General features: G+C 59.0%; 1 protein-coding gene across 1 annotated transcript; it reads left to right on the top strand.

The window, feature by feature from the left end:
* The first annotated feature begins 2,791 nt into the window (after positions 1–2,791).
* Positions 2,792–11,830, top strand: ABCG4 (ATP binding cassette subfamily G member 4). Its single transcript, XM_065652071.1, has 15 exons — positions 2,792–2,819; positions 4,468–4,705; positions 7,209–7,326; positions 7,410–7,542; positions 7,801–7,851; positions 8,036–8,181; positions 8,473–8,596; positions 8,844–8,958; positions 9,244–9,383; positions 9,726–9,824; positions 10,021–10,189; positions 10,749–10,849; positions 11,046–11,204; positions 11,375–11,493; positions 11,605–11,830. Exons 2-15 carry the CDS (start codon positions 4,477–4,479, stop codon positions 11,828–11,830), a joined length of 1,929 nt encoding a protein of 642 aa, XP_065508143.1. The 5' UTR covers positions 2,792–2,819; positions 4,468–4,476.
* The last annotated feature ends 3,745 nt before the right edge of the window (positions 11,831–15,575 follow it).

Below are 15,575 nucleotides of genomic sequence, written 5' to 3'. Positions count from 1 at the left end.
TTGTGGGAAGGGGTAACCAAGAGCTGGGGGTTGCCAAACAGCTCAAAATCTACTGCTCTTGCTCTCCTTACAGGTTCTTCCAGGTAGAGCTGGGCTGTCCAGGGCTGTGGCCACTGGCCCCATGCCAAGGGAGGCTTCCACCCTGGATGTCTGCTTCCCTTTGCCACGTGTCTCCACTGCTGCACTTCTTCCAGAAGTCCTGTCCATCCCAAGGCTGTCATCTGAGAGGAGATGTGGACTCACTCTCTCCCTTTCTGCTTGGCCCCATCCTGTGACTCTCCAGCAGCAGGAGATGCTCTGTGAGCAGCAGGCGCTGGGGAGCTGCGTGTGTTTCCTGCAGCTGGGCTTGAAGACTTTGGGGTGTCAGCCTCCTTTTGCCCAGATACTTCCTAGAGGAGGCTTATATCCCCTTTTAGCGGGGAGGTAGCATGTGTGCCTGTGCCTGTTGGAAAATTATGTGTCCTGTCTGTGCTGCAGGTTGTGATTGCTCCCTGCCAGGCATTTCCTGCACAGGGGCAAGTCCCTGGCCTGAGAGATAGACCTTTCCTCTGTGCATGCTGCAGCTGTCAGACAGGGCTGGAATACAGGATCTACCTTCTATCCCCGTGCCATGGGCAGAGCTCACAGGGCAGAGCAGCCTGGCCAAGGCTGCACCACCTCTTGCTGAGGAATCAAGTGTTACAGTGGGACAAACCACCCTACAGCCTCCCTTCCCTAAACTCTTTTTTTCTACCCATTGGCCCTTCACTTCTGACTGGGGAAATGATCAGAGAGTCGCACTCATGTTGATGCCGGTACCTGACTCCAGTCAGGAACAACCTTTTGCTCCCTGGGGACTGCCCTGGCTCCCTTTGAAGCAGCAATGGAAAAGCCAGAATTTTTATTCCCCCAGGGAAGGAGAAAGTGGTCTGGAGCACGTATGATGGGATTTCCAGGGGAGCTGGAAGACCAACAGTACCACCATGGGTAATTAAAATATGCTTACAGGAAATCACACAGGTTTTCCAGTCATGCAAAGAGATTCTGTTGCCTGCTCTGTCCCTAGAGCCCTGGACATAAATAAAAGAGCCAGGACAGGCTCTCTCTGCCACTGATGCTCTTCTGAACATGTGAGCTACCATGGGGACACAGGTATGGTCAAGGCCACCATAGGAAGGTCCTAGCTGGGGACCACATGAATGCTGAATGTGCCTATGGGCACTGGACTGCTTTGTGGGCACTGGAGTCCCATGCCTGCTAGCTGTCCACCTTGAAATAACTCCACAGCAGGATGCTGCAGCAGCTGCCAGTTGCTGTATGGCCACCAGCTTGGTCCTGACGCAGTCTTGAGCAGTTGAGAAGGAAGTGACTTTAGCATCAGGTGGGTTCACTCCCAGGCCCTGTTTGTGCTCATCTGCTGGGAAGCAGGGCTGTTTTGCACTGCGCAGAGGGAGCCTGGGCTGAGGCATGCCGGCTCTGAGTGCCCTGGGGATGGCAGTCAGCAAACTGGATTGGTCCGGTGTGCCTTTTTCTCCATGATGACTTAAGATGTCACTATGGAGCCTGGCTCCACAATACCTCCTTGTGCCCTCCACATGCTCAGCCTGCAAGCTGCCCTGCCCCACAGTCTCTCCTCTGGCTGGATCCTGTTCCACTAAGGGAGCCAAATCACTGCCCTGAGCTCTGTCCTGGCCCAAAGCTAGCTGTGGGAGGGAAAAGCTTTCCTTGCCTCAACAGATGGTTTTTTAATTAATACTCTTGTTAGTGCCACCCATTTCCATATGTTTTTCATGTTTAAGAGCTGTGGTGGGTGAGAGGTGTGAGTAACAGTGAGGATGGAGCCAGGCGTGGTGCTGCAGAGGGTGGGGGTGCAGGGGGATGGCAGGTCCCCCATGAAGAGCTGTGGAAAGGAGTGTATACTGGGGGCAAAGCCTTGGTGGGGGGGGCACGCTCCTTTGTTGCCAGCCGCAACCCCACCAGCCCTGGCTCTTGGTGCCTGGTGTGGGCTTCCCAGGAAGTCCTCTGCATTGCAGCCCTGACTTCACATAGCTTGCGGCCCATTGGGGTGGCTCTGTGGTGGTGTGGCCTCTGTCCCAGGTCAGTGCAGGGCTGAGCAGGGTCAGGACCATCCTGGGCAGGAGTATACCTAGGGGGTGTTAACCCCACAGGGTTTTGAGTGGAGGTGGCAATGGAGGGAGCTGCAGTGGGCTCTGCCCCGTATGTGTACAGGAGCAGGCACTGGAAGGGATGCTGGGGGGCTGCAGACACAGGGCTCACAAACACCAGCGTTGTAGGGTGGGGATGCTCAGGGCCTTCTGGTTTGCAGGGAGACGAAATAGGGCCGGTCCCTTTAAGAGGATTTTTCGCTGCCTGGCAGCGCTGCCTGCCTGGGCAGCCCATCCCGCCGCCCCGACAAGCAGCAGCAGCAGCAGCAGCAGGGACAAAGCTGGCGGAGGCGGCCACCGCCGGGCAGCCGGGCTCGGGGGGCTGCTAGCCGCTGCTGGGCGGGGGGCACGGAGCCCCCCTCCCGCGCTGCCTGCCCCGCCCAGCCCTGCGGAGACATGGGGAGCAGACCCCGGCTGGGGACCCTCGGGGGTATCGCCCAGCCTGGCTCCCGCCGCTGAGGACCGACCGACCGGCCGCCACCGAGCCACTCCCTGCCCGGCCGAGGCTCCCGGCGCCGTCCCGCAGCCCCCGCCGCGGGCATCGCCCCTTTGTCTGCGGAGGAGAGAGGCGGAGGGCGCTGCGGCGGAGGCACGGCCGGGCGCGGGGCGCAGGGTGGCTGCGGGCACAGTCGCTGCCGGCGGGGAGAAGGAGCCGCGGCGCCCGCAGCCTGCCAGGTGAGCCGGCGGGGTGAGCCTGCGGGCGCCCCTTCCCCAGAGAAGCCGCTTCCCCTGCCCGGGGCAGGGGCCAGGAAGGAGCGGTGCGAGGCTGGGGGCGTCCGCGGCGGCCGGGGATGAAGGCAGGGAGGGAGGGGGCCGGCGGGGAACCAGGATGAAGGAAGAACATCCTCGACAAAGCTGCCTTCCCCACCCCTCTCATCGGGGATGGGCTAAGCCGGGGAGAGCGGCTTGCGGGATTTAGCGCTCCCTGTAACGCCCAGCCGAAGGAGTCAAGGTGAGCCCGAGGGCGCTTTGTGCCTGGTGCCTCCCCCCGAGCCCCCCGTTCCCGCTGGCCCGCACCCTGTGCCTCGGCGGATCCTGTGCCGAGCGCGTCCCAGCCCTCGCGGCTGCGGAGAGGGGGGGTCTGAGCGCTGGGATCCCGCAGCCCTCCTTCCCACCTCCTCTTCCCAAGGGCTGGGGCTGGCTTTCTTTCAGCCGTGAAAGGGATCTGTCTGCAACGGGGAGAGGGCTGGGAAGATCTCGGTGCAGCTCCTCGCGAGGTCGGCTTCCCCTTTCGGGGAATTGCGTGTGTGTGCATTGCAGCTGTAGCGAGGAGCTGCCTGCAGCCCGTGCCTCAGCAAAATGTAGGTTAGCAAAGCGTTAGGACCCCAGTCTTGGAGGTGAGGTGGGTGCTGGGCCCGGCGTGCTCAGGCACTGCTTAGCTTCCTTTTGCTGGTGCTGTGGGGATCCCCAACCCCCTCCCAGTCTTTGGTGCTGCGATGGGACCTGGGGTTAGCGTGCTCCCCACCCTGTTTGTCTTAACATCCCCCCTAGCACTGCAGAGAGTCCTCAAGCCAAGTGGAGATGCAAGGAGCTTGACTGTGCTGCAGCCAGCTGTGGGGAGGACTGCAGGCAGAAGATACTGCCCAGCAGGAGTGCATTTGGGAAGGTGTGTGTAGTAGCATCATGTAATGGCCCCAGTTAAGTACTGGCCTGGTGTCAGAGACTGTGCTGGTAAGAGCCAGGAGGATGAAAAGGGCCAAGTGAGGCAGAGAACAACTAGCACTAGCAATTCCACCTCTGTGTTATATTAAGTCTGTCCCAGCAAGCCCATGGAGACTCTGGGGACCAGGTGAGTGTCTAAGCTAGCCAGGACTACTCTGCCCCAGGAGCCTGGGTGACACACGGCATGCTTTGTCCAAGAAACTGGCTGGAGCAGTCTGCTTGCTTGGGACCCCATACCTGTGTCCTGTGAACCCTGGCTAGGCCAAGCATTCCACCTTCCATCCTGCGCCCACCACAGTAGACAGGAGCAGGGCAGGGAGCCCAGCAGCAGCAGGGGAGATGAACTGCCTGCCAGCTCTGCAGCCGGAGCTGGACCCAGCAGGGGAGGTACCTGAATTATTGACTGTGGAGCTGATCAGCTGTTCCTTGCTGCGAGCCCCTTTCTGCAGGCTCGGCTGCCCTGGCCAGGTCCATCTGTCCATCCAGATGTGGCTACCAGACCACAGCTGGGCAGCGTATCACAGGGCAGAGGAGGGCAGTGCGGCCTGGAGCCAGCAGGAAAGGGTGTGAGAGGATTTGCTGTGGCTGGTCCCTAGCCCCTGCACTCTCTGGCCCTGAGAGAGGGGCCCACTGTGAGTCAATTCATGTGCATTTCCCACAGAGCAGCAGGATGGCAGAGAAGAGCATGGATCCCGCGTGTGTCTCCATTGCCTTGGAGGACACGGTGTGCCATGCCAGCCCCCCAGATGCCCCGCTCCTCACCACCCACTTGAAGAAGGTGGAGAACCACATCACAGAGGCTCAGAGGTTTTCCCACCTCCCGAAGCGCTCAGCTGTCAACATTGAGTTCATTGACCTGTCCTACTCTGTGCGTGAAGGCTCCTGGTGGAGGAAGAGAGGTAGGAGCTGCTGGCTGGGGAAGGGAAGGGGAGGGGACCTGCCGGGCTATCACACCCCTCTCCTGTTCTGCATGCCTTGATCTCAGCCAGGTCCCCAACATCTCCCTCTGTGTTGAATTTATCACTTCTCTGCCAATTCCTGCCCCAGGTAGTCCCAGCTTCTGCAAGCACAGAGTGCCTCAGCTCTCTGCCTGTTGGCAGGAGCTTGTCTCCGTGCACGGCAGTGGGGATGCACACGGGGAGCCACAGTGGGAGACACTGGAGCTGCTCATCCTGCTGTCCCCTGCAGCAGTGGGAGCTGGCTGGATGTTCGGGCTGTCTGACCCCACGGTTTGTCTAAATGCCAGGGGCTGTCTGCAGCCGTGCTGTGGCTGGTTGTCCTTGCTGAGCACCCATGGGTGGAGGGCAGGCTCATAGCCTGCAGCAGATGCTGCACACCTCTGCTGTGTGAGGCAGGAAAGCAGATCACATCCCAGAGAAGCCTCTGGCCAGAGCTGCATGAGGGTGATGGGGCAGCTGGGATGGATGAGTTTCCCCAGCATTGTTGTTTGGGGTATGATGGCTGTGTGTGATGTGCCAAAAGCAGGAGACTCCAAAGGGTGCCCCAGCTCAGAGCTTGGGGAGGCGAATATGTGTGGTTTGCAGGGGATTTCCTCTCCAGCCTCTCCCTCTGCAGCTGAGACCATGGTCCCCTTTCCTGTGTGCGACTCTGGCTGACAGCTCAGAGAGGGGAAAAGGGAGAAAGACGGCAGCTGGTGGGTGGTAGTCTGCTTTAATTAGCTCTCACAGTTAATGGGATGCCAATCAGGCAGCCCTATGAGATGGAGAGGGAGCTGAATTGCAGAAGCTGAAGGCAGACAAGGATGAGCGGGGCCCTGGAGTGAGCACAACAAGGGCACAGGGCTTGCTCTGTGGAATGCCCTGCCAGTCAGGAGTGCTGGATGAGGCCTCTGACCCTGCCCCAACCAGGCCCTGCAGCTAGGGAAACTGAGGCACTGAAAGACAGTGGGACCAGCCCTGACATCCCCCTAGATGAGGTCTGCCTGTTTGTGTGGGATGCTGAGGAAACACCCCAGGAGGAGCCATGGCACAACCACGGGTTCCCCAGGGCACAGAGTACTGTAGCACCCAGTAGTCCTGGGAACCAGCTGCTTGCTGGTGGGCCAGTGCCCTGCACGGAGCCGGGGGGAAAGGCTTGGGTAGCTGCACCCAAGAGGAGCATGCTGAGGGGTGCTGGGGTCCCGGGGCGGTAGTGGGAGGGAGACTTCTCTCCCCCAGGCCAGGCACAGATGGAGAAGCTGGCGGGGAGCTCCTGGCACCTTTGGCCACAGCCCCCAGGATCCGGCCAGGCTGCCCTGCTCTGCTGAAGCAGGAGGTTACTGGCAGTCAATGAACGCGAGTAACCGCTGCGCAAGCTGCAGTGGCGCCGACGTGAGCAGCATGCGCGGTGCTGGATGCGTGTGCTTGGGGCCGGGGTGTGCTGGGGGGGCTGCCGGGCATGCTCGCTCTGCTGTCGTCATGCACAGCCCCCTGCCCTCCCCTTCCAGCCCTTGCTGCCCCTCTGCCAGTGGGGCCCGTGCCTGGGTGCAGGGTGCCTGGCTCTGAGGGATGCAGAGGAGGAACTGGGAGCTTGCAGTGCTGGATCCCCTGTTCTGGGGATGGGCAAGTCAGAGGAGCTGCGCCCCTAGTGTGTTGTTAGTTCTGCAAGCTGGCCTGGCCTTGAGGCTTGCCCCAGCCTGTGGGCAAGGGATGGATGTGTTGCCCTTGCCCAGCAACAGCTGCCGGCGCGGGGGGGGTGAGGGGGGGCATATTTCCAGCAGGCAGGTGCTCAGACTTGGTCTGTGGTTCAGCATGGTCCGAGTACCCTGTATACCATTGCTGTCCTGCCATGGCTGTGTTTTGGGGGCAGCTCCTGAGAGCCTGAGGCTGTGCCTGTTCCCTACTCCCAACACATCATGTTCCTTCTGCCACAAAATGCTAATCAGCTGCATTTAAAGCAGAGATAATTCCCAGTCTGATTAGCAGTGGCTGCTGCTGGGTGTCACAGCATGAATGCCAATGAAGGCAACAGCCGAGCATCCGGTGGGCTTGGGGACTCTGCCTGCCCCATGCTACCTTGCTTCTTGCTGCCCTTGTCCACTGGCCCTACGGACTGGGATCTGACAACATGCCCAGGACCGATGTCACATCCCGGTAATCTTCCTGAGCAGCTGTGTGCCCTGACCCAGGGATTTCCTTGGTCTTTGCTGTGATCTGGGACGTGTGGCTCTTCAGCACTGGAAATAGGTGGGGCCAGCCAAGGACCAGGGTGAGGGATCATGCTGGAGGTGACAGCTGCTGTGGCTATAGCCCAGGGAACGCTGATGGAGACTGTTTGCAGGCACATGCAGCCCTTGACATGATGCATGGATGTCCTGAGGTCCCCCAGGTGCTGGGATGGCATCGCAGTCCCTGTAGCACTGCTGCTCTGGAAAGTCAAACCTGTGCTGCTCTCTCCCTCCAGGGTACAAGACTCTCCTTAAATGCCTGTCAGGGAAGTTCTGCCAGCGGGAGCTCATTGGGATCATGGGGCCCTCAGGTGCTGGGAAGTCCACACTCATGAACATCCTCGCTGGCTACAGGTGAGACTGGAGGAAAGCCAGCAGGTCTGGAGGTGCAGGGCTCGGTGCCCTGTGCTACATTCCCCCACGCCTCTTTCCTGCAGGGAGACTGGCATGAAGGGCCAGATCCTGGTGAACGGCCGGCCGCGGGACCTGCGTACCTTCCGCAAGATGTCCTGCTACATCATGCAGGATGACATGCTCCTGCCACACCTCACCGTGCTGGAGGCTATGATGGTGAGTGGTGAGGGAGTCAGGCAGCCTGCTGGGCTCTTTGGCGCATCCTGTGGACTATGTCCTCAGGCACGGAGCCCACGCCCACCTCAGACACTTCCAAGGGCTCTGGGACATGGGTACAAAATCCTGCTGTTCTTGCTCCCTTCATCCTGAGCCCGTGTGCCCAGCCCTTGGCTGGTCAGGGATGGAGCCACAGTGCAGCCAGTTCTGTTCCCTACATCTGACAGTTGTGTCTCCCTGCCCATCCTCTTCCTGCAGGTCTCTGCTAACCTGAAGCTGAGTGAGAAGCAGGAGGTGAAGAAAGAGCTGGTAAGCGCAGAGGAAGATGGGCCCAGGCCCCGTAATCTCTCCCCAAGGTAGAGATAATAGGGAAGGGAGGGTCCTGAGGGGACAAGAGAATGCAAGGTGCTCCCAGCGATGGAGGTCTGAAGGGAGGTGGCAGGGATGGGATGAGGGTCCATGGGAGCCCATGGTGAATGAAGCTGTCTCACAGGTGAACGAGATCCTGACGGCCCTGGGGCTGCTGGAGTGCTCCTACACCCGCACTATCTCGCTGTCGGGGGGCCAGCGCAAGCGCCTGGCGATCGCCCTGGAGCTGGTGAACAACCCTCCGGTCATGTTCTTCGATGAGCCCACAAGGTGAGGCTGCAGGGGCTGGGGCTCCTCAGCACTGCCTGCCCAGCTGGGGGACACCAGGGTTTCTGGCACCCTCTGGAGGGCTGTGACACCTGAGGGTGGGATGTGACTGTGCCCACCAGGGCTCCAAGAGAGCTGGAGCTGCGAAGGGATGTTCTTCTCCATTGACCCAGGAGGAGGGTGCCCACAAGGGGAGGCAAGTGGGGGCATCTTTAAGATGCACTTCTTCCCCTCTTAACTCTCCACTTCTCTCTCTGCTGTCTTTCTCCTCCCCCCCATCCTGCATGATCACAGCGGTCTGGACAGTGCCTCCTGCTTCCAAGTGGTTTCCCTGATGCGGTCCTTGGCTCAGGGTGGGCGCACCATCATCTGCACCATCCACCAGCCCAGCGCCAAGCTCTTTGAGATGTTCGATAAGGTTTGGGCTGAGCTAGGACAGAGGATTTTTCAGTGGTGTGGGCTTCCTCTGGCCCCAAGACCCAGGAGAAAGGCCACGGGAGGGACGGGCTGCAGGCGTTTGACCTGGGGCTAGTGTGGCACACAGCCCCTATGGCTGGCGTCTGGCAAGGGTGCCTTGTGTCACCCTAGGATGGGGAGGTGGGTAGGAGCAGGTGACAATACCCCTGGCTGCTCTGCACCTGCCATCTTCTGGCTTTTTCTTGCAGCTGTACATCCTGAGCCAGGGCCAGTGCATCTTCAAAGGCATCGTGACCAACCTCATCCCCTACCTGAAGGGTCTTGGTCTCCACTGCCCGACGTACCACAACCCTGCCGACTTCAGTGAGTGGCCCTGCCACAGCGGGGGCCGTGGTGGGGAGCAGAGGGTGGCAAGGTCCAAACCCAGTGCCCAAGCCCTAGGGCCTGCATGGCGTTCCCGTGGGTTTCCCAAGGAGCAGAGCTGCCCTTCCCGTTAGGTGGGGCAGTGCTGCCTTGTTGTGCAGTATCGTGGGGTGGCGGTTGTGCTGGGCTCCCACCCCTCTGTTCCACAGTGTCATGGTCTTGGTCAAGCAGAGTGATGGCAAGGGCTGGGTCAGTGCCTCTCAGGGGTCCTGTCCTCCTCCACAGTTATCGAGGTGGCCTCAGGAGAGTACGGGGACCTCAACCCCGTCCTGTTCCGCGCTGTCCAGAATGGTATGTGCACCATGGCTGAGAAGAAGAGCAGCCCTGACAAGGCAGATCCGTCATGCCCGGCACACTGTGTGACGGTGAGTGCGGATGAGAAGAGCCTTTGGCGGTGACAGGGAGCGGCAGGTAACAGGGTGCCCATCCAGGGACACCTCAGTTCCCCCTGTCTTGCAGCGCACAGATATCCTGTGATGCCTAGAGGCTCTTGGACACGGTGAGGAGCATGGAGGTGTTCAGCCACCCTCCACTTGTCTTGAGCAACAGCTATGTGCTTGTGGCTGGCAGTGCCTGTTCTCACCAGAGGTGCTCACAAGGGGCACCCTGGGAGCATTTGGCACCCTGGGACCATTTGGGTGCCGCTTTAGTAGGGAGCCCACGTTGTGAACTTGACCCATGTCCATGACTTGCCCCTGGTCTTGCAGGATGTGGACCACATCGAGAGCCACACGTTTGCCACCAGCACTTCAACTCAGTTCTGCATCCTCTTCAAGAGAACCTTTATCTGCATCCTAAGGGACACGGTGAGGATGGGGGCAGCTGGGCCAGCGCTGAGGGAGTGGGGCCTCTTGGTCACTGGGAACAGGCAGAGACAGGAGTTGAATCGAGGCTGGAGTGGGGCTCACCCTTGAGGAGCAGACGGGCTGTCCTTTGCTCCCCTGGGATGCTCATGGGATGCAGCCCTGCCTCGCTGAGCCCCTGTACCCTCTCTGCCTGCAGGTGCTGACCCACCTGCGGTTCATGTCCCACATCTGCATCGGAGTGCTGATTGGGCTGCTCTACTTGCACATTGGCAACGATGCGGGCAAAGTCTTCAACAACACTGGCTTTCTCTTCTTCTCCATGCTCTTCCTCATGTTTGCCGCGCTGATGCCCACCATCCTCACCTGTAAGGAGCTCCTTCCCCCAGCACCCATTCGGGGCAGCAGGGTTGCTCCAGATGTGTGGGATGGTGTATGCTGGGGCCAGATGAATTGGACAAAAAGAGGGAAATAAGAGAGGAGAGAAAAAACTTCTAACACAGAAGAGGGGGGAAACTTCTGTATGGCTATGTTGCAGTTTTCCCCTTATTTAATGTTTGGCTATAATGTGCTTAATAGCTCAAAGCAGAACGATGGAAGTTGTTTGTTTGTTTGTTTGGTTTTTTGCTGAGGAAATGTCTGTAAAGCTGCGTTTTCAGCTGCTTCACCTCTCTTTCACTTCCTCAAAAAGTTTGCCTGAAAGCCCCCAGCCAAGCTGACTTTTCCATGCAGAAAGTTCCCACATAGGTCACTGAGTTTTTCCCCTTGGTGAAGGTTCGAGCAGCTGCTCGTGGTGCAGGCAGGAGGCTGCCTGGTGCTCTGTGCCAGGGCAGCGCCGCAGCTGCCTGTGCTGGGGCAAGCGGGACTGGGGGCTGGAGCAGCCCACGCCAGGGCACTGCTGGCCGCTAATTTCTTGTTTCCGTGCAGTCCCCCAGGAGATGTCTGTATTTCTGCGAGAGCACTTGAACTACTGGTACAGCCTGAAAGCCTATTATCTGGCAAAGACCATGGCAGATGTGCCCTTCCAGGTGAGCTTTCAGCTGGACTAAAGTGTGGCCCCGATGTTGATGTGCCTTCCTTGGCACAGCCGGTTGCTCAGCTGCCCCAGTACCCCAGGCTGGCCTTTGAGGGGGCCCTGCAACCCTCCACCCCCCAGGGAAGGTCTGTGGGGTGAGGGATGGCCATGGGTCCGGCAGAGCGGTCTCTTTGTTTGCTCCTCTCCAGGTGATCTGCCCCATCGCGTACTGCAGCATCGTGTACTGGATGACGGGCCAGCCGCCCGAAGCCACACGCTTCCTCCTCTTCTCTGCCCTGGCCACTGCTACGGCCCTGGTGGCCCAGTCCCTCGGCCTCCTCATCGGAGCTGCTTCCACTTCCCCACAGGTCAGACGGAGCCCCAGCTTTACCTGTTATGCGGAGATGGGGGAAGAGTTGCAGAGGATCCCATGACAAAGAGGGGTAGAGGGAAGTGTTGCCCATAGGCAGGTGTGTGAGTGCCACAGGCGGTGCGCCTGGGGACAGGGATGTGACACCTAGTGGCCTCTGCTCCCCAGGTGGCCACCTTTGTGGGACCCGTCACTGCCATCCCTGTCCTGCTCTTCTCGGGCTTCTTCGTCAGCTTCAAGACCATCCCCACCTACCTGCAGTGGAGCTCCTACGTCTCCTATGTCAGGTGGGACTCCGTGTCCTGGCCAGAAGCTCTCTGTCCTGGGCTCCCATGGGCTGGGGAGAGAATGGGGCTACCTGGGGCACGCTGTGACTCTCATGGTGTGCTCTGCCCTAGGTATGGCTTTGAGGGTGTCATTCTTACCATTTATGCTATGGAGCGCGAGGATCTGGAGTGCCTCGAGGACTTTTGCCCTTTCCAAAAGCCCATCAAGATCCTGCAGGAGCTGGACGTGGAAGAGGCCAAGCTCTACCTGGACTTCCTCATCCTGGGCATCTTCTTCATCATCCTGCGGCTCCTGGCTTACCTGGTCCTCAGGTACAAAGTCAAGTCAGAGAGATAAATGGGCCATGGGACCCCCCGGTGCTGTTCCCGGGTCTGGCCTGTTGTGAGAGACATTCTGCAGAGGGACACAGTGCTCCCGGCAGGTCACGGACAACGGCGGAGGCATCGGTAGGTGCCAGCCAGGTCTGGCTCAGTCGAGAAGGGTTTTGAGACATCTCGGAACTGTTTTAACCTTTCCACACACTCTTCATTGCGAAAGTTTTGTACAGCCCTGGCATGTGCCATCCCCTCCCCAGGACTGCTGAACCCCATAGAGCTCAGCTCCCTTCTTGTCACCCCTGCCTGGCACTGACCTTCTCCGCCGAACACATTGGGACACCAGGGACAGTCCCGTGGAGGTGGCTGTCTGCCGAGCAAGACTGAGAGGAGCCGGCTGCTCTGGGCAGGAGGGGAGCATCACCCTGGGGCTGAAGCCGGGAGGAGACATCTGCATAGCATGGATCAGCAGCGCAGCACATAGCCCCGCGGCTCGCCCTGGCCAGCAGCATGTGTGTCAGTGCTAAGAAGAGCCCAAAGATGCAGTAGGTCAAGTTGCACAAGGCTTTAGTGTTTCCTGTCTCTGTAGCCACGGAAATTGCTTCATTCCATTTTTCTTGCTGCATAAATCCCCCCTTTTTTTTTTTTTTTTTAATTTTATTTTTTCTATAAACCCCAGTGTTTCCCAGTCTGCATGGAGTGGAAATGGAGCCAGCAGGCAGAGAAGGACTTGGGGCTTTGTCTCAGACTTCTGCTCAGATGCCATCCTCAGAGATGGGATCTTCAAACCTGGGGATGTGTCAGGGTCTGTGGGAATGGGACAGTATTCTCAGACCTTAGCAAGTCTCACATTCAGTCCCTGTTGCCTTTGGGTTCTGAGCCAAGAGGATAAAATCAACAAACGTGGAGAGAAGTGACTGCTCCCTCTAAGTGCTGCGCAGACTGGGGAGGATTTAGGCCAGTACCAGGTGGCTGAAAAGCAGGGCTGGGCTGTCGTACCATTGCTGGAGCTTCTACTGCAGGAGAAGAGCCAGCCCTGAGCCCTTCTCTTGCACCATCTCCCTCCTCACTCCTCTCCCCCTGGCACAACTGTGTGACTGTCTCAGCAGAACAGCAAGATTGAGCCTCGCTCAGCACCATTGGTGCAAGGAGGGGATTCCAGCCCCAGGGACACCTGGCCTCACCACAGTGCAAACCTCCCAGGGTAACACTGTGCAGAAGAGGGTCCCAGCAGTGCCAGAGCTGGAAAGCAGCTGAAATCTTGGAGCGGTATTTTGCATTGGGTGACCCTGGTTCAAGTGCAGTCTGTGAGACGCTGCTGCCGGCAGGCTCTGAGCAGCAGAGGGTTGCAGGGCAAGTGCCAGATGTCAGCAAAATCCTTGAGAGACGACTCTTTGCTTTTACTGGCTTGTGTTAGGACTGCTCCGCCCAGCAGGATCTGGCTGGCCTGCACATGGATGGGAAATGTATTACAGCACTGATGCTGGGCATTCAGCAAGGTTGTTTTATCACCTGCCTGGACAGCATTGCTGAGAGGAGCTTGTAGCCACGGGGCTCTCCTGTACAAAGGGTCTGGAAGCAGGACATGCCCTGATGCCCTTTCCATGCTGAGCATTGGGGTTTTCCTCAGGGGCTCTTGTCTGTCTTACTGCTGTCTCTCACAAAATTCCCCTCTGCTCGTGGATCTTCCTTCACTGACAGATCTGTGCCATGGTCCGCAATGGAGCTGTGCCAGCTTGGGGGGCTGCAGTCTCCTGGGCATGACGCTGCCAACTGCAGCCGCAGAGGCACAGTTGAGTGGAGAATGGTCCCTATGTCTGCTCCATCACGAGGTGGATGGATAGGCAGGGATCTAGGGGAATGGTGGAGCTGCAGGCTGTCGCCCTTCTCCATCTCGCTGTCCGTGGGGCTGATGGGACCAGTGCCCTATTTCTGTTCTGCTCTTGGGCTGTGGCTAGTTAAGCCTTGCCCAGTGCAGGGTGTGCACTGCTGGGCTGAGGGCTTTTCCCCGGATGGATACCATGTCGTCAGGAGGTGCCAGTGGTGCAGCTTTGCACAGCTCCTGCCTTCTGACTGCCCTCTGGCAGTGGGGGCTCTTGTGGTGAGTCCTGCTTCCCACACACTGGAGGCACTGCTGTCCCCAGCACTGTGTGCTGCTGCTGTCTGCACCCAGCACATGGTACCTCTTGGGACACCTGTGCCATCGCAGTCAGTGCCACCGCCTCTTCCAGAAGGACTAGGACAAGAGGGACTAGCAATCGCCTGTGTGTGGAGCAGAGGGGGCTACCACCAAGCACCTGTGACTGCCACTGCCCACGTCCCACACACACAGGGATGCTGCAACAGAAGCCTTCACTGGCCAGCCTCTGCTGCTTGCAGAGAAACACCACGGGACAGGCTGCCCGAGGTCGGTGTGGCCAGAGGGAGACTGCTGGGGCAAGTGGCTCTGCAGGTGGCTGCTCAGACCAGCCTGTCTGGGACAGGGCAGGTGGCAGCACCTCCAGGATCTCCAGGACAGTTCAGCACAGCCTGTGCCTCCTGTGCCAGTGAGTGCATGGGTTGCAGCGTCCCAGCTGACCAGGTACGTGGCCACTGTGGGGCAGAGGACCAGGACAGGCTCTGGAGATGGAGGATGGCTGTGTCCCTCAGAGGAAGATGGGCACCAAGCTGGGCTGTGGCAGGACCACTTGGCAATAACACTGGTTGTATTGTGGTGTGGGGCCAGGGGTGCTCAGGCTGGGTCTTGCCTTGTTCTGAGTGGGTGGGCAGCACCCATGTGCTGTGCTGGCACGCAGCAGTGAGGATGCACTTTATCGGAGCAAGGGAGCAGGGCTGTGGGTGCTTCTGGCTACAGGAATCCCACCAGGGAACGCGTCGGGATAATCATGAGGAGTGTGATGGAGGAGAGCAGGCTTCTTCCCCCACACCTCCTCTCCCCTCCTGCCCCCTGCCTTCCCTTGCAATGCACTTTGAATGGATGATGATGTGGTTCAGGCTGTGGCTCCAGCTCCCTGGGAGCACTGGTTGAATCTCGACCCATTTAAAACTGCTTCAGCCCCTTAGCCTGGCTCCTTCAGCCCACAGGCATGGTTGTATCAGGTACTGCCTCTCCCCCATGCGTGCTGTGAATGCAGGTAGGCAAGCAGGGGTATGGCCTCTCACCTCCACGCATGTCCAGGCCACCTTTGTCACACACATGAGAAGCGCAAATATATCATCACCCAGCTGGTGCTAGGGTTTGCTTGGAGGGGAGACTGAGCTAGCGCAAAGAGGGGATGTGGCTTCTCCCAGGGTTTCACCCCTCTCTCAAATCAGGCAATAAACCAGTGTTTCATTCTCACTGTGTGTGGACACCATTTGTCCTGTCCCTTTGCCACGGCAGTTCCTTGTGCCACGGGCAGCCTGCAGCTGCCTGCGATCTCTTCATGAGTCCCTGCCATGCTGGACCCTGTGGTTTTCGAGCCTTCGCCTTGTCCACATGTTCAGAGGAGGTTGTACAATGGCTTCCATGTGTGACATGGGGTGGACCATGCGAAGAGGTGCAGCTGTTGAAACCCGTGCTCCCACATGACTGGAGGCGAGCTGCCTTTTTCCTGGGACATTTGCCAAAATAAGATGCAGATAACAGGTCAAAGGCCAAGGGAGTTTGCTCGCACAGCCGTAGCTCTGCTGTGGTAGCCACGCGTGGGTAGCATTTGCCTGGGTCCTTCTGCCTTGCTGGGGAGAGGCTGCGAAGGTGGGCCAGGGCACTGCTGCCCACAGCTGCA

Source organism: Caloenas nicobarica, chromosome 26 (genome assembly GCF_036013445.1).
Source record: "Caloenas nicobarica isolate bCalNic1 chromosome 26, bCalNic1.hap1, whole genome shotgun sequence".
NCBI classification, from domain to species: domain Eukaryota; kingdom Metazoa; phylum Chordata; class Aves; order Columbiformes; family Columbidae; genus Caloenas; species Caloenas nicobarica.
This window is presented reverse-complemented; position numbering and strand designations above follow the sequence as displayed.

What these genes read in the sequence shown, in the direction of transcription:
- ABCG4 (XM_065652071.1), top strand. Translation starts at nt 4,477, where the DNA reads ATGGCAGAGAAGAGCATGGATCCCGCGTGTGTCTCCATTGCCTTGGAG. An exon ending in TTCTTCGATGAGCCCACAAG is followed by an intron (nt 8,182 to 8,472) that starts GTGAGGCTGCAG and finishes GCATGATCACAG; the next exon opens with CGGTCTGGACAGTGCCTCCT. An exon ending in TGGCAGATGTGCCCTTCCAG is followed by an intron (nt 10,850 to 11,045) that starts GTGAGCTTTCAG and finishes GCTCCTCTCCAG; the next exon opens with GTGATCTGCCCCATCGCGTA.